Consider the following 21743-nt stretch of genomic DNA (forward strand, 5'->3'; position numbering starts at 1 on the left):
CCAAGTTTCATCCCGATTCCTCCACTCTAATTGTTTTCCAAGATTTTAGGTTTCCCCCTCCCAATTCCTCCCCCCAATGTCACCAGATCCAGACGAGATTTAAAATAAGAGCTTTGAGACACGATATACTTCTAAATACCAAATTTCACTGAGATCCGATCACCCGTTCGTAAGTTAAAAATACTTCATTTTTTCTAATTTTTCAGAATTAACCCCCCCCCCCCCAACTACCCCAAAGAGAGCGAATATGTTCAGGTTATGTGAATCATGTATCTAGGACTTGTGTTTATTTTCTGTTCCGTTTAAGGAACGGAAAATAGGATCAGAAAATTTCAGGATCAGATCCGTTCCGTTTATGTTAATCCTGTATCTAGGACTTGTGCTTATTATCCCACTAAGTTTCATCCCGATCCCTCAACTCTAAGTTTTTTCCAAGATTTTATGTTTCCCCTCCCAACTCCCCCCAATGACACCAGATCGTGTCGGGATTTAAAATAAGAGCTTTGAGACACGATATCCTTCTAAATATCAAATTTCATTGAGATCCAATCACCCATTCGTAAGTTAAAAATGCCTCATTTTTTCTAATTTTTCAGAATTACCCCCCCCCCCCCCCCCACTACTCCAAAGAGAGCGGATCCGTCCCGGTTATGTCAATCATGTATCTGGGACTTGTGATTATTTTTATCACCAAGTTTCATCCCGATTCCTCCACTCTAATTGTTTTCCAAGATTTTAGGTTTCCCCCTCCCAGCTCCCCCCCAGTGTCACCAAATCCGGTCGGGATTTAAAATAAGAGCTCTGAGACACGATATCCTTCTAAGTATCAAATTTCATCGAGATCAGATCACCCGTTCGTAAGTTAAAAATGCCTCAATTTAATCTTTTTTTTTCAGAATTAAACCCCCCCCCAACTACCCCAAATAGAGCAGATCGGTTTCGGTTATGTCAATCATGTATCTAGGACTTGTGCTTATCTTTCCGGCCAAGTTTCATCCCGATCCTTCCACTTTAAGTGTATTCCGAGATTTTAGGTTTCCCCCTCCCAAATCCCCCCAATGTCACTAGATCCGGTCGAGATTTAAAATAACAACTCTAAGACACGATATCTTTCCAAACATCAAATTTCATTAGGATCTGATCAACCGTTCGTAAGTTAAAAATACTTCCATTTTTCTGTTTTTTTTTTCGAATTAACGGGCCCCCCACTCTCCCCCACCACATGGTCAAATCGAGAAAACGACTATTTCTAATTTAATCTGGTCTGGTCCCTGATACGCCTGCCAAATTTCATCGTCCTAGCTTACCTAGAAGGGCCTAAAGTAGCAAAACCGGGACCGACAGACAGACCGACAGACCGACAGAATTTGCGATTGCTATATACCACTTGGTTAATACCAAGTGCCATAAAAAGAGCGCTACCGACACAAGCGCTACCGATCCAAAAGGGATTTTCCTTGTTGTTCAAGTTTGGGGACTGTAATTCCATTGTACAAAGCTTATAACCATACTGATTCCAATGGTGCACTTTTCATTTCGATTTGACGCCATTTTCAAGGAGTTTCAGGATTTTTTTTTCCAAATCACCATTAATTTATGTTTGCTATAAACTTTTACTTGTAAGATGAACTGAAATAATAGTTACCATTCCTAAATCAGTGCTAGATGGCAAGTTTTTTCACCATTTATTTAAAAAAAAAACACAATTTTTCAAATACTGTTTACTAGGGCCCGATCGCACAGGTTTTTGGTTCTGACATCGATTCCAATATAGGGATACCGCACCAATACGATACTGATGTAATTTGCTGATAAACTCCCCTCCGGATAAAAACTTATGGTTTGAACCCCCCCCCCATTCTCTGCCAGTATTCATACTCACATTTCTCCCGCTGGTGTATTACACACCAAAGAAAAGCCTCAATAATTCACTGTAGATTCATAAAATTAGGCCATTTACAAGAATTTTTTATATTATTTGCCTTTTCTGATAAGTAGCTTCTGAGCACACAAACAAAATGACAGATATTTGTGGAAGTGACAAGTAAGAAAATAAAATGATCAAAGAAGCCAGTTCAGTTACATTAACAGAAATATGTGAAAATCTTGTTGAAAGGACTATAAGATATTTATTGAAATTAATTATTCAAAACCCAACACTTAAATAGCGAGACTTTAACTTTAAAATTCATATATTAATATGAAAACTTTACGTTCATATCATAAGGTCTCTTACTAATTTATATTGTCACTGGGTACGGGGACAGGTGCAGCTGGAATTTCAAGCTTGGAGGAGGACAAAATCGTCCACTATGCTGAGAAATGTGGACACAAGCCAAATTTCCAAGTTATATAGGTAAATTTTCCAAGGTATTGACACGCGGCGGCAACCCTTTGGAATTCCCTCCTCTCCCCCTTATCTGCTCCTAGCTGGATATCATAGTTTTAACCGATTGAATCTTGGATCTTTCACCCACGCAAGTGTACATTCATTAAACAGAAATGCATGGTCAATTGTATTCTTTTTAGTCGTTTTGGTAGAAGATGTACGTTCTTGAAGTCACCATACATTTAGAACATAGCTGCACCAGGTGTGTATGGACAAATATAATTTGATTTCATGTATTCACCTCTGCTGCCCTCTCCACCATGATCAGACTTAGCTGGTGGCTCCACCCCCAAGGTCTGGACAAGTAAAAATTACGTGAGGATATATGGTGCCCTTTTCTAGACAGTTGCTTACAAAAAAACATTTGGCCAATAACCAATTTTTATTACCGATATCCGATAATTACACTGACCCTCATATCGACCCGATAATATCGGTGAGGCCATGCTGTTTACTATAGGCGATGGTTCGCTCTTTATTAAGTCGCAGCTACTACTGCGGCCATGATATACAATTTTACACCAAATAATGTATATCTTAAGCAGTATAGTTGATAACCTTATTAAAATCTGATTATAAAAATGGTACATTGACATACTGTCTTTTTAGGTTTAGAAAAGCAGATTTTTAATGGTTAAAATTGACTTTATTCCCCAAATGAATGATTATACCTCACTCAAAAATAATTTAAAATTCCTATTAATCTCAAACGGTAACTGGTTGTGGATGCTATTTTTAATTGATTTGGAAAAACTGATTCTTACTTTTTCAGGAAGACATCTCTGTTAGAGATATTTTTATTTGAATACTGATTGACTAGGGTTGTGCAGTCTATGCATATCTTAGATAGCTCATAACATTACTGAAATGCTGTTTCTTTTTTCTTTTCTTTTTTTTAGCGGTTCAAACAATACACGGTTTGATAAGGTTGCCAGAATTTAAGAGATTTGAGCATAGAAAGAGGCGCTTAGGACGGTCAGGCTTAATAACTCATATAAAAAATTTGTTTTTGTATTTTGTAGTAAAATATCCACTAAGGCGCATATTTAGGACCCTTTTAAAGCAGTAAGGATTTTCGGCACTTAAGCAACTAATATTTTTGTTTTATGTTTTTATGTTTTTTTTATTTTATGATTTATTTTATTTTATGTTTGTTACTGTTTTATGTTTATGTTTTTTGTTTTGTTTAACCTTTCAAGGGCACCGGTAGAAAATTTTCCAGGAGGGGAGGGGATCAAGCGCCAAAACAGCGGCGGAGGCTGGGTGACAGTTTATGTGGGTTAGGGCACCAAACTACGACTTTACTGCAAAGAGGACAAATTTGCAATTAATTTGAAATACTGAGAAGCTAATTAATTTAAAAGCATAAATAACAATATTCTAGGCTTCCCAGTTACAAAAGAAGTAATGTCACATGATGGCAGTACTGAATTCAACCAAGTTGATTCGCTTTATTTGTAATGAAATTAGGTAATATTTGCTGATCTTTAATTGCATATCAGCTATAATGAGGGGAGGGTGAGACATTGTTTATGTGAAGGTAGGGTAAATTCCTAAAAAAAACACATTTTAATGGATAAACTGCTTACTTTTCATGAGGCTTCAAATAAATGTTGAAAGAAGTAAGGGAAGCAGAAATTGATTAAAGTGTTTTTCTATCAGCTAATATGTTATGTTCCCATATCTACCAGCACAGAGGTGGGAGAGGCAAGGCAGGTCATCACCAGCCCCGCCATGAAATTTATTTTGGGTGGTTAATGCTGCTAGGAACTTAGTCTTCAGCAGTTTTAAATGGTAATATTTTTCTTTTTCTATTTATATGAAGTACTTCAATGTATTTAAAAATTTATGTAATATGTTATCGAAAATTAAATCATATTTTAGAGGTTGTGACGGCTTCAGTTATGTAGAAGGTTAAAAGTTCCATCCTTTTAATCTTCCATCCTTACAAACAATATAGAATTTCCATCCTTACAAACAATAATACTGCTTTTTATCCAACTGAAATTCTTTAATAGCAACATTAACACAGACTTTTCACTGATAGCACTATTCATCTTCAATTTTTTAAGTATATTCAAATTTTATCCAACATTGAAATTGCAAATTTAAACGTAGGACGGTACTTATCAACGTAAAACTATTGATTTACACTATTTAAAAGCAATTAACCAGGGAATTAAGGGAACAGTACCTCAAATTGTATCGTAGTTAAGCCTGTGTATGATCTGGAAAACAATCAGAAATTAAATTAAAAAAAAAGCTAAAAGCAACGAACAGATTTGAAACCTATTTAAACATATTATTCTTAATATGAAGAGGGCTGTCTCCTCCTTCGCTCCTTACTTATTACTGTGATGTTTGGCTTTTTTCGAGATTTTTAAAGAAACTTTGAAATCAGAAATAAAAATTTGAAAGCAATAAAAAACTTTTGTTTAATGAGCATGGTGTTGAGAAGGGGGCAGTCCCCCTTATGTACACAGTAATTTATATTTACCTTAAATTTGAACTTGCTCTTTACTTTAGTTGAAAAGCCATATCTATTTGTTTAATTCCATTTCATGAAACTGTAAAGTTTTGTGAATACAATACTTTTGGTAATACAGAAAAAAAAGATCAATATTTCAATGATCTCCGTTTGAATTTTGATGGGTAATCAAACAGCTCTTGGTAACGAACTGTAAATAAGGAGTGACCCGGCTCAATAGTAACCGAAACTCTAAATAACGGAATTTTGATACCAATAGAAATATCAAAAGAATTGGCTTATTATCCTAATTCCAAATGTATAAGTTTAGTCTTACCATCAAAAGCTACGACCCTGAAAAAGTTTGTCTGATTTCCAAAAAAAAGAGGGAAAGACCCCTTGAAGTCATAAAATTCAAACCATCAGATTCAGCGTATCAAAGAACCCTATTGTGGAGGTAGCTTATCTCATATCTGTAAAAATGTACAATTCTGGAATTTTTCCCAAAATAAACATCACAGACACGTGTTTATTTGTTTTTTTATTGTTGTTTTTCTTTTTCAGGGATGATCGTATTGACCCAGAGCCTCGCTCTTTAATCTAAAGTTTAAATCTTGTCCCAATTATTAGAAAATAACTCCTGAAACACAAGGATTGTTTAATTAGAACAATAAGTAACTTTTTAAAGCGCCAAAAAATTGTAGCTTGAAGAGCGAGGTGTTGAGGAGGGGAGCAACCCCCGTCATATACGTAATAATATCTGTTTTCTTCAAGGTTTAATGTTGCTCCTTTCTTTCAGCTGAAAAAACTTTCGCTTTTTCTTTATATATTAAACTTTGAGATAAATATCTTTCTCAAGGCAATAAAAAAAGTATGTCGATTAAACTAAAAGTAAATAAAAACGAAACAGGTAATTACAGAAAATACACAAAACAATAGACTACCTATAAAAACTAAGATAACTCCTAGCATTCAGTTCTGTTGACAAAGACATTTTGTTGGCGTTGAACAAATACATTTTAACAATCTCGACAGTTTTGAGCTTGGTTATCCAACACCAAAATATTTAAGGCCTAGCCGAATTCCAGACATTTTACTCCCTAGTCAATTCTTTTTCAGATGCGGTAAATCAGTCAAAGACAAAGTTATCACTTTTCTTCGCCGCTTCCACTAAACAAATATGAGAAGGTTGAACTCGAGGGGTTTCTCACTCAAAATTACAATTATTGCATTGTTATTCTTTGTAATTTGGCAAGTAAATAGGAAGATTTATTAGCAAAAGAACTGTTATTAGAGGAGAAAATTAGAATAATTATTATTTGAAGGATATTTTTTCTTTGGGGAGTGGGGGGGGGGTTCAATTCTTGCGCAAGAAATACCAGGAAAACACGGGAAAAATAAATATTTCGAAGGGAAAATTGAGCATTTTGCAAAGTTTGGGGGGCGGTTAGTCCCACCCCCGCGTGTGTGCCTTTGGTCTGGCCATCATGATTTGCCAGAGTGCGGTAATAACTTGCGGAAATGACAAATAAAAAGTACATTTTTTTCGGGTTTTTACTTCATGCAGACCTATTTACACAAATAAAATTTAAATAATTGCTGGCAGCGAAGTGACCAATTTACTTTATTTTACTTATCTATACGGGTCCATAAAAAAATCAAAATCTTGAGTGCTGCTAGTGTATTTGTATATCTGAATTTGTATTCGGATAAGACAGTAATTACACATGACAAATACCTACACCTAGCATAATTGGATTCATTTAAACGGTTCCCATATCCCCATACTTCTTGGCAACCTTCCGTCGACAATTTCTGGTAACAGCGGTTAAAACTAACTAATACTTCACTGAATCGCTCAAGAACAATCCGAGTCGTTAGCCCCTTGGTCTAATTTATGTGTTCTTTTGAGGGGAATTTTTGACTTCGGAACACAGATATGTAAAGTATTTGAAGGCACTGTATCCAGCAAGTATATATTATAGAAATAAGTTTCTGATTGTTGAATAGAATATTTTTTGCTCTATTTTTTGATACCCCACAACAACAATGTCAAGTATAGCAATCTACAATGCAAACCCGAAACAGGTTTTATAATTATTTTGGAATTGTAAGAGAATAATTGTCGGCTTTAAGATTTGATTAGATCAAGATATTCACCAGATTTTTTCTATATGTTAAAATAAGAATCACCGAGATCACTAAGTCAGGAACGTCAGACAAACTCCAAATGTTTAACATGGGAGGTATAGGAAGACTCCTTGAGAGTCCGTCCTGCCTCAATGGCTTTAGACTCCATGCTTAGAAAAAGTAACGCATTATCAAAGTAGGATATTTAAAATAAAACATTAAAAGTAAGATTAAGAATACCAAAAGCCAGTATATTCGACACAATTATACTTAATAGCTATAAAACATTAAATGTTTTTTTAAATGACAACTAGATAAATACAATCACTCCTGAAAAAATTGATAATAAAACACAAAAAAGTATCCATTCAGGGGGAAAATAAGAAATTCCCAGCCTTCCTTTCAGTGGAGACATTTTTAATTATATTGGCGTCATATATCAGCTCATGGGTACTATTGCAATGCAAAAAAGAGTTCACGGCATAATTTTACCAGAATTACCCCTTATTAAGTTGTTTACCTTGTTTTTTTTACAATTATACGAACTCTCTTGTGTTCTAATACTTGCACTAATTACTAATAAACAAATACATATTTAATATAAAAAAAAAATATTTGTGGAAAACTGGCTAGGGATTACTCAGTTACAAATTGAAACTTGTATTTTCCTTATTAAGGGTTAAAATATGGTGGCAGGCAGCAAACAATAGGGCAACAAACATTTTTTCCATGGTTTTTCCCAATTCTGCTCTCTTTCCTTTGGTTTCCTTATAATTACTTAATGGTCCCAAATTTCAAGAGAGGGAGGTCATGGCCTGTCTGAATTCAGTTTTATATTATTCGAAATTGACAGTTACCAAGTCTTCTAACGGTAAACTTTTATGTAAATTCAAAAGTGTAACAAGATCTACCTCAACGTCCACACTTCCAGCGTAATAGCTTTTTGGTTTTATTTTTCGTTTGAAAGACCTAGAAATCTTCTTAACTGCATCAAACAGTTCGTGGTAACGAACTGTAGTAAGGAGCGATCCGGCTCAATAGTAACCAAAACTCTAAAAAATTGAATTTTGATATCAATAGCTACATCAAAAGAATTGCATTTTAATGCTGATTTTAAATATATAAGTTTCATCAAGTTTAGTCTTACCCATCAAAAGTTACGAGCCTGGGAAAATTTGCCTTATTTAGGAAAATAGGGGGAAACACCCCCTAAAAGTCGTAGGATCTTAACGAAAATCACACCATCAGATTCAGCGTATCAGAGAACCCTACTGTAGAAGTTTCAAGCTCCTGTCTACAAAAATGTGGAATTTTGCATTTTTTGCCAGAAGACAAATCACGGGTGCGTGTTTATTTGTGTTTTTTTTTTTCCCCAGGGGTCATCGTATCGATCAAGTGGTCCTAGAATGTCGCAAGAGGGCTCATTCTAACGGAAATGAAAAGTTCTAGTGCCCTTTTTAAGTGACCAAAAAAATTGGAGGGCATCTAGGCCCCCTCCCACGCTCATTTTTTTCCCAAAGTCAACGGATCAAAATTTTGAGATAGCCATTTTGTTCAGCATAGTCGAAAATCATAATAACTATGTATTTGGGGGTGACTTACTCCCCCACAGTTCCTGGGGGAGGGGCTGCAAGTTACAAACTTCAACCAGTTTTTACATATAATAATGGTTATTGGGAAGTGTACAGACGTTTTCAGGGGGATTTTTTTGGTTTTGGGGGTAGGGTTGAGGGAGGGGGCTATGTGGGAGGATCTGTCCTTGGAGAAATATGCCATGAGGGAAAAAATTCAATGAAAAGGGCGCAGGACGAATCTGGTCACGTTAGAAAAAAACGTCAAATTCAGAGCTTAATATACAATGCTGGGTGTTCGGAGCCTCTCTATGATGGAGTATAATTTGAAAATAACACAACTATACGAGCGATAAAACATATATACCACAACCATAACTCAACTAACGAAAGGACTGCTAAGAGACAACACAACTATAAAGCGAAAACAGGTGAAAACTAACGGGAAAATAAACGAACTAAGAGGTGGAAGGGGCCCAGAGAAAAAATATAATCCTTTTTCAATTTTGAGCCTAACTTCCGCAAAGGAGTAATAATGTCAGAAGCCCCGAAATACCGAATTATTTTCTTTTCAAACAGTTCGTGGTAAAGAACTGTAGTAAGGGGCGACCCGGCTCAATAGTAAACGTAACTCTAAAAAACGGAATTTTGATGCTAAAAGATACATCAAAAGAATCGAATTTTCACGCTGATTCTAAATATATAAGTTCCAATTAATTTAGTCTTTGTCATCAAAAGTTACGAACCTGAGAAAATTTGCCCTATTTTGGAAAAAAGGGGGAAACATCCCCTAAAAGTCATAGAATCTTAACGAAAATCACACTATCGCATTCGGCATATCAGAGAACTCTATAGCAAAAATTTCAAGCTCCTATCTAAAAAAATGTGGAATTTCAATTTTTTTGCCAGAAGACAAATCACGGGTGCGTGTTTATTTGTTTGTTTGTTGTTGTTTTTTTCTTTTCCCCAGGGGTCATCGTATCGACCAGGTGGTCTTAGAGTGTCGCAAGAGGGCTCATTCTTACGGAAATGAAAAGTTCTAGTGCCCTTTTAAGTGATAAAAAAATTGGAGGGCAAATAGACCCCCTCCCACGCTAATTTTTTTCCAAAAGTCAACATTAAAATTTTAAGATAGCCATTTTGTTCCGCATAGTCGAAAACCATAATAACTATGTCTTTGGGAATGACTTACTCCACTACACTTCCTGGGGGAGGGGCTGCAAGTTACAAACTTTGACCAGTGTTTACATATAGTAATGGTTATTGGGAAGTGTACAGACGTTTTAGCCAAAAAAAAAATTAATATACTAATTTCATTTCATTAATTTATGTGCGGAGAGCCAAAATCAAACATGCATTAATTCAAAAACGTTCAGAAATTAAATAAAAAAAAACTAGTTTTTTTAACTGAAAGTAAGGAGCGACATTAAAACTTAAAACGAACAGAAATTACTCCGTATATGAAATGGGTTGTCCCCTCCGCAGTCCCTCGCTCTTTACACTAAAGTTTGACTCTTTGCCACAATTTTACTTTTTAAAACAATTAAAAACTTTAGCGAAAAGAGCTAGGGATTGCGGAGGGGACAACCCATTTCATATACGGAGTAATTTCTGTTCGTTTTAAGTTTTAATGTCGCTCCTTACTTTCAGTTAAAAAAACTAGTTTTTTTTATTTAATTTCATGAAGGCTAGGTTTCAACATGATTGAATACTTCAATTTAGCGTGATAAATTGCATTACTACTAAACAGCCTTTTTTGTTATTCGTGTTTAAAGACCAAGATAATATGCCTCAAAAAGTTATTACACAAAAACCATAGGCAACGAAAAATTTATAGTATTTTTTTTTTAATCTGCTCATAAATTCCCGTTAGGATTTGCGTTACAGAAAATACACAATCACTAATGATAGAATATATACTTAAAACTTAACGTTATCTAAAATGGAGAGGAAAACAATTAGTCTGTAACTATTTGTTTCCCCCCCCCCCCTATCTGACATTAAAAAGTTTTCTATAAATGATCAACTAAAATCCTACAAATAATATTTTCATCTTGGCTTTTAAAGTTTAGAATAAAAATTTCCATTTAATACAAACTCATACTTTTAACTTAATTCTATATAGCAAAATCCCGCAAAGCTTACCAACCAACTTGATCAAGCCATTCTCTAAATATTCTGGACAGTCTCTCCTGACATTTTCAATGGAACTATTCACCAAAGCTGGAATATGATCTATCCCCACGACTTTTCCATTTGGTCCAACCTATATTAGAATCAAAAGAAAAAATAAACTAAACTGCACTTTTTAATACAGCATTGGCTTTAAGATACATAAAAAACTGTTGCTCTTTTTTTATATATATATCAAACCCGTGCTTAATAATGGACGTTTTGACATAGAACGACCCTTTATGGAAAATATCCTTGTTTTTGTATTTGTTCCATTATGTTTTATTCTTTTTCCACATTTTTTTCACTTTTTCTTGTTTTTGTTTTTTCGTAGAGATGAGGCCATATATCGATTTGCAAAAACTGATTGATTATGGTTAGTTGTGATCTTTATACCCCAGGCAAAAGTCGTCTTAAAAATTTGGAAGTGTCTAATGTGCATTTTGGTAGTATGGTTAGAGAGCAGCTCCACCGGAATTATGATACTGGGATTGCTGGTCAATATGTTTCTTGTAATTCAAAGTACCTATTTAAAGATGATTAAGCACGGGTATAGTGGTAGTGATTCTAAAGACCTCAAAGTTTTCTACCTTAATTGTCAGGGATTGAATTCATCTTAAATTTTATTAGCGAGATATGTGAACTTTCTATTTTTCAGGTTATTGGGCTCACGGAAACACGGCTTAATGAGCAAAACTTGTCTCTCTTAAAGATTCCAGGGCATACACTCTATAATAAAATCGTCAGATTAAACAACACGGAGTAATTGGAACGTATATTCGGAGGGATATTAAGGTTTTGGTACAAAGTGATCTAAAGTTAAATCAAGAGATATTATTTGAGCCACTTATGCTTCAGCTTAGGCTTAAGCCAAAAGATGTTTATGTGCTAGTACTATATATACCACCATCTGGATCCATACTGCTTTAATGGGTCTATTGGAGAAACAATTGGAAAAATTACCTACTGGTTCACACCCTTTTTTCATGCTCGCGGACTTCAACATTGACCTGCATGACATGAATTCGAATAATCATATGGATTTTCTACAGCTATGCATGTCATACGGTTTGTTCCCTATTATTAATATTTGTACGCGCGTTACAGCATTAACGCCAAACTTCTTGATAATATTTTTTCTAATTTAAATTTTTCGGATCCAGCAGTTATTGTAACAGTTGTATCTAACCATTTTGGGATTTTGGCATGTTTTAAACTTTGTATCCCGCAAAAGCAAGGTTCCAGATTTAAAATGAGTGGGTTCCCTGTGCTTGAACAGAATAATCTTTACAAGTTTAAACAAGAGATTTCAGATATTGATTGGAATAATTCTGTTGAAAATACAGATGATATAAATATAAACTTTCAAAGATTTCATGATACAATGATTTCACTTTTGATTAAATCTTGTATTGAGGATTGGACATGGTCAAGAAAACATGTACCCAAAAAGCCGTGGTTGTCAAATACTTTGCTCCAGTGTATCAATACGAAAAATAAGTTATATAAAAACTCAGTAAGGAATGGAAATGATCCAGTTTGCAAACGAATTTATAACAAATACAAAAATGCTCTTAACAAACTCCTGAGATGTGCCAAGAAAAAATATTTTGAAAGTGAGTTAAAAGAAGCTTGTGGTAACCCAGCTGAAACATGAAACATTATTAAAAATGTTATATCTTCAAAAGATTCTGTTTCTCCCGATGAGGTTATTACCCGTGATGGGTCAGCTTCGAGTGATCCAGAAAATGTCTGTAATGCCATGTCAGAGCATTTTGCAACTGTTGGGGCTCGACTTTTTCGCACACCAACAGCTTCTGAAGTTGATGTTCCCCTTGAGACTTTTATGGGGATTCATGTTGATGTATCAATGTATCTAAGACCCGTTATACAAGATGAAATTCGTAAGATAATCTTCGAGAGGAAAAGTACTTCGGCTGGAAGTGATTACATTAATCTAAACTTTTCTCTCGATCTCCGAATTTTTATTCTTGGATCAATAAATTGATATCAGAGTGGAGAATTATCAGAGTTCAAAGTTCGACAAGTACCTCGAAATAAACGTTGATGAAACCCTATCATTTGAAGACCAAGTGAAGTCGATTTCTAAAATATGTCGCATAACATAGGCATGATGCGTAAATTAAAGCATATTTTCCCCCCAAATATTTTACGGTTGGTATATTTTTCTTTTATTCACCCTAATATTTTGTATTGCTCCTCGATATGGCTTGGTACTTTCCCTCGTTACTTCGCCCAATCCGTGTGATCCAGAATAATACTATCCAAGTTTTTTGTGGTATTGGGAGCCGGGAGTCCATGAGATTGGTCTACAGTGAAATAAATATAATGCCTGCAGCCGGATTGCATGATTTTTATACTTTGATTTTTTATATATATAAAACATAATGAAGACCTTCCAGATTGTTTTGCAGGTATATTTTGTGAGAGGTCAGATGCTCACCAACACCATACTTGGATGCAAGGAAATATTGAGGTTTCCCGACTTGCTTCTACTAGGTCTTCTTTTTCTCTTGTTTATAGAGCTTCCAAGCTTTGGAACAAACTTAGTAAGGATATTAAGGATTAAGGTAATTTTAACCAGTTTAGATCTGATTTACATATGGAGTTGCTCGGTGGGTATGCTTTCGAAACAGATTAACTATATTTTCAGTGGGTGGTTTTCTGTATTTTTTAATGTGTTGTTTTGGAGTTTTATATTGTAGTGTTTCGTTGTTTATTTGTATGTCGGTTTCGGTAAATGGTCTCATGCTCCATACTCTTTTTTTAATTTTAACTTTTTATTTTAGCACATCCTCGCGAGCTCTATTTTTGTTATGCTATTATATAAAAATGATTATTTTCAATAAAATTGTTTTACTTCTACTACTTGTACATAATAACGAAAACAACGAAAGTGAATATGCATAAAAAGTCTACTTCTTCTGCGAATTCCAAATATACAAAAATTGGTAGAGTGTAAAAAAAGCTATCAGAACCTATTAGCACAAGCAATTTCTATTGGTTTTGATACTTTCCCCTCGTTACTTCACCCAATCCGTGTGATCCAGAATAATACTATCCAAGTTTTTTGTGGTATTGGGAACCGGGAATTCATGAGATTGGTCTACAGTGAAATAAATATAATGCCTGCAGCCGGATTGCAGGATTTTTATACTTTGATTTTTTTATATATATAAAACATAATTAAGACCTTCCAGATTGTTTTGCAGGTATATTTTGTGAGAGGTCAGATGCTCACCAACACCATTCTTGGATGCAAGGAAATATTGAGGTTTCTCGACTTGCTTCTAGTAGGTCTTCTTTTTCTCTTGTTTATAGAGCTTCCAAGCTTTGGAACAAACTTAGTAAGGATATTAAGGATAAAGGTAATTTTAACCAGTTTAGATCTGATTTACATATGGAGTTGCTCGGTGGGTATGCTTTCGAAACAGATTAACTATATTTTCAGTGGGTGGTTTTCTGTATTTTTTAATGTGTTGTTTTGGAGTTTTATAATGTAGTGTTTCGTTGTTTATTTTTATGTCAGTTTTGGTAAATGGTCTCATGCTCCATACTCTTTTTTTAATTTTTATTTTTTATTATAGCACATCCTCGCGAGCTCTGCTTTTGTTGTGCTATTATATAAAAATGATTATTTTCAATAAAATTGTTTTACTTCTACTACTTGTACATAATATCGAAAACAACAAAAGTGAATATGCATAAAAAGTCTACTTCTTTTGCGAATTCCAAATATACAAAATTGGTAGAGTGTAAAACTAGCTATCAGAACCTATTAGCACAAGCAATTTCGGAACACTTTTAAAAAACAAGAGAAAGCAGCTCACAAAGAGGACTATGATTTTTTGAAAATCACGCCTTCAAATTCAGAATACCTGCAAATTCCTTAGCAGAGGCGTCAAGCCCCTATCCACAAAATATGAAATATCATGTTTTTTTCCCAAGAAGGAGGGTCAGTAACACATGTTTATCTGTTTGTGTTTTATTTTTCTAACAGATGTGATTGGATCGGATCAGTTGTAACAGGGAACCGAGAAAGGATCGTTAAAACAACAAGAGCTAAGAGCTCATATGGCACTTGTGATGAGGTCGGAAGAGCCAAGATCTCATATGATATGAGCTCTAGTGAAATTCTAAGAAACAATAGATGGATTTAAAAGGAAAACCAGAGGCTTAATGCCGGTCGGGATTTAAAATAAGAGCTCTGAGACACGAGAATCTTCTAAACCTGAAAATTCATTAAGATACAATCACCCATTCGTAAGTTAAAAATACCTCATTTTTTCTAATTTTTCCTCTCCCTTCAGCCTCCCAGATGGTCAAGTCGGGGAAAACGACTTTATCAAGTCAATTTGTGCAGGTCCCTGACATGCCAACCAATTTTTAATCGTCCTATTACATCCAGAAGCACCGAACTCGCCAAAGCACTGGACCCCCTAGCTTCCCTAAGGGGAGTGGATCCAGTCCGGTTACGTTAATCACGTATTTACTGCAGTTGCTTATTCTACCCACCAAGCTTCATCCCGATCTCTCCACTCTAAGCGTTTTCCGAGATTTCCAGTTTGCCCCTCCAACTCCCCCCTATGTCACCAGATCTGGTGAGGATTTAAAATAAGATCTTTTAGACACGAGTTCCTTCTAAATATCAAATTTCATTAACATCCAGTCACCCTTTCGTAAGTTAAAAATACCTCAATTAATCTAATTTTTCCGAATTACCCCCCCCCTCCTCCAAAGAGAGCGTATTCAATCCGGTTATATCAATCACTTATCTAGGACTCGTGCTTATTCTTCCAACCAAGTTTCATCCCGATCTCTCCACTCTAAGCGTTTTCCAAAATTTCCCGTTTCCCCCTCCAAATCCTCCCATTATCACCGGACACGGATGGGATTAAAATAAGAACTCTGAGACAAAAGGCCCTTCTAAATATCAAATTTCATTAAGATCCGATCAACCATTTGTGAGTTAAAAATACCTTAGTTTTTTAATTCTTCCTCTCCCTCCAGCCCCCCAGATCATCGAATCAGAGAAACGACTGTTATCAAGTCAATTTGTGCAAGTCCTTGACAAGACTACCAATTTTCATCGTCCTAGTAAGTCCAGAAGCACCCAACTCACAAATGCACTAAAAATTCCCACAACTCCCCCAAGGAGAGTAGATCTGGTCCAGTTATGTAAATAACGTATCTAGAACTTGTGTTTATTCTTCCCATGAAGTGAAGCAAGATATTTGAATCTTTTCTATTTAAAAAAATTGCAAGCTCACCATTTTTGCAAAGCACATCGTTAGATATCCGCTCCCAGATCCAACGTCTAAGACTTTTGCTCCAGGCTTCAACTGGTCACGCAGCAGTTCCAAAGCATATGCGTGCTAAAAAAGACAATCGTGTGAAATGATAACGCATAACTCCCCTAAGTTCCCACAACAGCACTTACTGCTACTGTGAAGCACTCAGAACTAAAGCACAGATAAAACAGTGCTAATTCAGATAAAAATAGCATTTATTATTTACTAGCATTGCCAACCCCGAAGATTTTTGAGACCACGTTTGACCCCCCCCCCCTGATGGCTCTGAGTTAAAGACCCTACTGATTCGACTGTCAATTAAGATATTTGTCCCCCTCCCCAACACGTTTCTGCTTCTTTATTCGTGTTTTTCTTTGCTTTCTACTTTTATCTGAAAAAAGTTTTTACTTGTCTTATTAGAGATGTAATTACTACTATGGCAACCAAGGCACCTGATGGCAACACTACTGCACAAGCTCTTTTTCTATCAAGCTCTTTTTATATCATAAGATCTATTTTAAACTTCAGTCTTACCCCTCCCTCCCCTATGGAATTCCAATTTCCTTTAAGTTGTATCTTACGATACTTTCCCATCTCATTGGGGGAAGAACTGCTTTAAGTTTGACAGGCCCCTCAGCTTTTGACAACACCCATAGCCACTACTCTATGGCGAAGAAATTTATCAGGGATCCCCTCAGGGCAAGACGCAGATGTCTGTTATATCACAGGAAATGTTTTCTAAGAGATGCAGCTATCTGTTACATAATAGTTTCGTTGATTCTTAAAAAACCTTCAGGGGTCCCGCAAAGTCAGTGTTCTTTGAATATTACTTACTAGTTTCGTTGAGTGTTTAAAAACCTTCAAGGAGCCTTCCAAATTAGGCTTTCTAAGGCGGTTATTTTTAAAAACCCGCAAGGGTCCTCCCTCAATTAAGGGTACGGTCCTTACATCATCCCAACATTTTCATGCTCTTCCGCCATTTCGTTTCAGCAAACAAGGGATTTTCGCAGCCATTTTCTATGAGCAGAACCACTAGAGAAACTATTAATTTTCCTAGAAACAGAGGCTTTTCGGTATTCCAATATTTCCAGAAAAACAGAAGCATTACGTGATCCACCATCATTCTAACGGGAGACTAATTTTCTATCGTCTCCGGGGGATACAAATCCAGGTATTGAACGAACTTCCCCATCATTCTTACATACATTTTTTTTAAAGTCGATTCTCAAAGAAATCAAACAGTTCGTGGTAACGAACTGTAGTAAGGAGCGATCCGGCTCAATAGTAACCAAAACTCTAAAAAATTGAGTTTTGATATCAATAGCTACATCAAAAGAATCGCATTTTAATGCTGCTTTTAAATATATAAGTTTCATCAAGTTTAGTCTTATCCATTAAAAGTTACGAGCCTGAGAAAATTTGCCTTATTTAGGAAAATAGGGGGAAACACCCCCTAAAAGTCGTAGGATCTTAACGAAAATGACACCATCAGATTCAGCGTATCAGAGAACCCCATTGTAGAAGTTTCAAGCTCCTATCTACAAAAATGTGGAATTTTGCATTTTTTGCCAGAAGACAAATCACGGGTGCGTGTTAATTTGTTTGTTTTTTTGTTGTTTTTTTTTTTTCCCAGGGGTCATCGTATCGACCAAGTGGTCCTAGAATGTCGCAAGAGGGCTCATTCTTATGGAAATGAAAAGTTCTAGTGCCCTTTTTAAGTGACCAAAAAAATTGGAGGGCATCTAGGCCCCCTCCCACGCCCATTTTTTTCCCAAAGTCAACGGATCAAAATTTTGAGATAGCCATTTTGTTTAGCATAGTCGAAAATCATAATAACTATGTTTTTGGGGAAGACTTACTCCCCCACAGTCCCTGGGGGAGGGGTTGCAAGTTACAAACTTCAACCAGTGTTTACATATAATAATGGTTATTGGGAAGTGTACAGACGTTTTCAGGGGTATTTTTTGGTTTTGGGGGTAGGGTTGAGGGAGGGGGCTATGTGGGAGGATCTTTCCTTGGAGAAATATGCCATGGGGGAAAAAATTCAAAGAAAAGGGCGCAGGACGAACCTGGTCACGTTAGAAAAAAACGTCAAATTAAGAGCTTAATATACAATGCTGGGTGTTCGGAGCCTCTCTATTATGGAGTATAATTTGAAAATAACACAACTATACGAGTGATAAAACATATATACCACAACCATAACTCAACTAACGAAAGAACTGCTAAGAGATAACACAACTATAAAGCGAAAACAGGTGAAAACTAACGGGAAAATAAACGAACTAACAGGTGGAAGGGGCCCAGAGAAAAAATATAATCCTTTTTCAATTTTGAGCCTAACTTCTGCAAAGGATTAATAATGTCAGAAGCCCCGAAATACCGAATTATTTTCTTTTCAAACAGTTCGTGGTAAGGAACTGTAGAAAGGGGCGACCCGGCTCAATAGTAAACGAAACTCTAAAAAGATACATCAAAAGAATCGAATTTTTACGCTGATTCTAAATATATAAGTTTCAATTAATTTTGTCTTTGTCATCAAAAGTTATTTGCCCTGAGAAAATTTGCCCTATTTTGGAAAAAAGGGGTAAACATCCCCTAACAGTCATAGAATCTTAACGAAAATCACACTATCGCATTCGGTATATCAGAGAACTCTGTAGCAAAAATTTCAAGCTCCTATCTAAAAAATGTGGAATTTTGTATTTTTTGCCAGAAGGACAAATCACGGGTGCGTGTTTATTTGTTTGTTTTTCTTTTGTTTTTTTTCCCAGGGGTCATCTTATCGACCAAGTGGTCCTAGAATGTCGCGAGAGGGCTCATTGTAACGGAAATGAAAAGTTCCAGTGCCCTTTTTAAGTGACCAAAAAAATTGGAGGGCAAATAGGCCCCCTCCCATGCTCATTTTTTCCAAAAGTCAACAGATTAAAATTTTAAGATAGCCATTTTGTTCAGCATAGTCGAAAACCATAATAACTATGTCTTTGGGAATGACTTACTCCCCCACAATCCCTGAGGGAGTGGCTGCAAGTTACAAACTTTGACCAGTGTTTACATATAGTAATGGTTATTGGGAAGTGTTCAGACGTTTTCATGTTTTTTTTTGGTTTGAGGGGGTGGGGTTGATGGGAGAGGGCCTTGTGGGAGGATCTTTCCTTTGAGGAATATGTCACGGGGGAAGAAAAATTCAATGAAAAGGGCGCAGGATTTTCTAGCACTACTATAAAAAAAAAAACAATGAAAAATAAACATGAAAACGTTTTTTCAAATGAAAGTAAGGAATAGAATTGAAATTTAAAACAAACAGAGATTATTACGCATATGAGGGGTTCTAAAATTACTTTAGCATAAAGAGCGAGGTATTTAGGAGGAGATAAATACCTCGCTCTTTATGCTAAAATATTTTTAGTGATTTCAACTATTTATTCTACGGCCTATTTGATTCAGGGGTCATTCTTAAAGAATTGGGACAAAACTTACGATTTAGTGTAAAGAGCAAGGTATTAACGAGGGTACAAACCCCCTCGTACACATAATAAAAATATAAGAATATAAAAGTTTGTTACGTAAGTTAATTCTTAAGTTACGTATATTTTTTACTAATAAAAACGTTCGTTGAATATTAAAAGTTCTAGTAGCCTTTTTAAGTAACCGAAAAATTGGAGGGCAGCTAGGCCTCCTTCCCCACCCCTTATTTCTCAAAATCGTCTGATCAAAACTAAGAGAAAGCCATTTAGCCAAAAAAAATTAATATACTAATTTCATTTCAATAATTTATGTGCGGAAAGCCAAAATCAAACATGCATTAATTCAAAAACGTTCAGAAATTAAATAAAAAAAACTAGTTTTTTTAACTGAAAGTAAGGAGCGACATTAAAACTTAAAACGAACAGAAATTACTCCGTATATGAAATGGGTTGTCCCCTCCGCAGTCCCACGCTCTTTACGCTAAAGTTTTTAATTGTTTTAAAAAGTAGAATTGTGGCAAAGAGTCAAACTTTAGCGTAAAGAGCGTGGGACTGCGGAGTGGACAACCCATTTCATATACGGAGTAATTTCTGTTCGTTTTAAGTTTTAATGTCGCTCCTTACTTTCAGTTAAAAAAACTAGTTTTTTTAATTTAATTTTAAAAAGGATTGGACCTCTGCCTATATGTTGGTAAGCCTTTCTTTCTATACCCTTCTCCTCTACCAAAAAAGGAGGGCATTATACCCAACCTTAAGCTACTATAATTCTCTATATGAAAGAAAAATCTAACCCCATCCCTCCTGCTATTACACGGTTCTCATAATGATAAATTGATCTTATTTTTTTGGAAAATTTAAGTCTCATATTAAACTGCTTGCAACCATATTCTAGCAGGGTGATAAAAAAGACATAAGCACCAGTGTATGTTAAATCGTTAATGATATCTAACCATCATGTAAAGGGTAGTCTCTGTTGGACAGTTCCTCTTCTGATAATTATGTCAAAGGGTTCTTACCAGCTGGCATATTTAAACACTATGACATTACATCCATTTCATAACTAAGAAACATTTTCCTGATCAAATTGGTGAGTTATGATTAAACACAGCCCTTGATTTTAGCGTGAAACGCTTTGAAAAACTGCAATTTATCAAGGGATTAAATGAAAGGGGTGAAAAACATTCTTCCATATTTGAATTAAAAATAGTAAATAAGCTTCTTTCTTACTATAATGATAGATTATGACGTATTTTTAACTTACGAACGTGTGATCGGATCTTAATGAAACTTCATATTTAGAAGGACCTCCTAACTCAGATCACTTATTTTAAATCCCGACCGGGTCCACTGTCATTCGGGGGGGGGGAGGAGAATTGAAAATCTTCGAAAATACTTAAAGCAGAGAGATCAGGATGAAACTGGGTGGGAAGAATAAGAAAAAGTCCAAGATAAGTGACTGACATAACCGGACCGGATCCACTCTCTTTGGTGGAGTTGGGGAGGGGGGGATAATTCGGAAAAATTAGAAAAAATGAGGTATTTGTAACTTACTCAAATTAATGAAATTTGATATTTAGAAGGATCTTGTGTTTTAGAGCTCTTGTTTTAAATTCCGACCAGATCCTGTGACATTTGGGGGAGTCGGAGGAGGGAAATCGGAATTCTTGGAAAACGTGAAATAATAAACACAACGTTTTATAAATGTGATTGACATAATTGGAACGGATCCGTTCTCATTGGAGGAGCTAGGGGTGTTAATTTGAAAAAAAAATTAGAAAAATTGAGGTATTTTTAACTTAAGAACGGTGACCGGATCTTAATGAAATTTGATATTTAGAAGGAACTCATGTCTCAGTGCTCTTATTTCAAATCCCGACCAGATCTGTTGACATTGGGGGGAGTAGATGGGGAAATCTGAAATCACATAATTTTTCCTAATTTTTTTTACATAATTTTTTGATGTCCGTGAAAGTATGTTTAATTCTCAAGTACCCATGTAAATATGTTTTAGTAAATTTTATATTTTTCAAAGTTCTGACTTAAATACGTAGTGAATTTATTTACGTTAAAAAATCCTATATTCTATTTTTTGAGTATTTATTCAAAAGATATAGGTTAGGTATGGTCAGTTCTATTATGACATTTGGGGAGTATGCATCAATTTAAAACTCCATTCAGAGCATTTCTTTGCGGACCTTCAATGTCTGGCAAAACAACACTTAAACAAAATTACTA

At 35.4% G+C, this 21743-nt stretch overlaps 1 protein-coding gene across 6 annotated transcripts in view; it reads right to left on the reverse strand.

Moving 5' to 3' along the window:
• LOC136034654 (protein-L-isoaspartate(D-aspartate) O-methyltransferase-like) overlaps positions 1-21743 on the reverse strand; it is a 59322-nt gene that overhangs the window by 19433 nt on the left and 18146 nt on the right. For all 6 annotated transcript variants that reach the window (XM_065715966.1, XM_065715967.1, XM_065715971.1 and 3 more), the window contains exons 4-5: positions 16021-16125; positions 10703-10823 (exon numbers count right to left, since the gene is read on the reverse strand). In XM_065715966.1, the coding sequence (XP_065572038.1) occupies positions 10703-10823; positions 16021-16125 (226 nt within the window). The remainder of the gene's footprint in view (positions 1-10702; positions 10824-16020; positions 16126-21743) is intronic.

Source organism: Artemia franciscana, chromosome 13, assembly GCF_032884065.1.
Source record: "Artemia franciscana chromosome 13, ASM3288406v1, whole genome shotgun sequence".
Lineage (NCBI taxonomy): Eukaryota > Metazoa > Arthropoda > Branchiopoda > Anostraca > Artemiidae > Artemia > Artemia franciscana.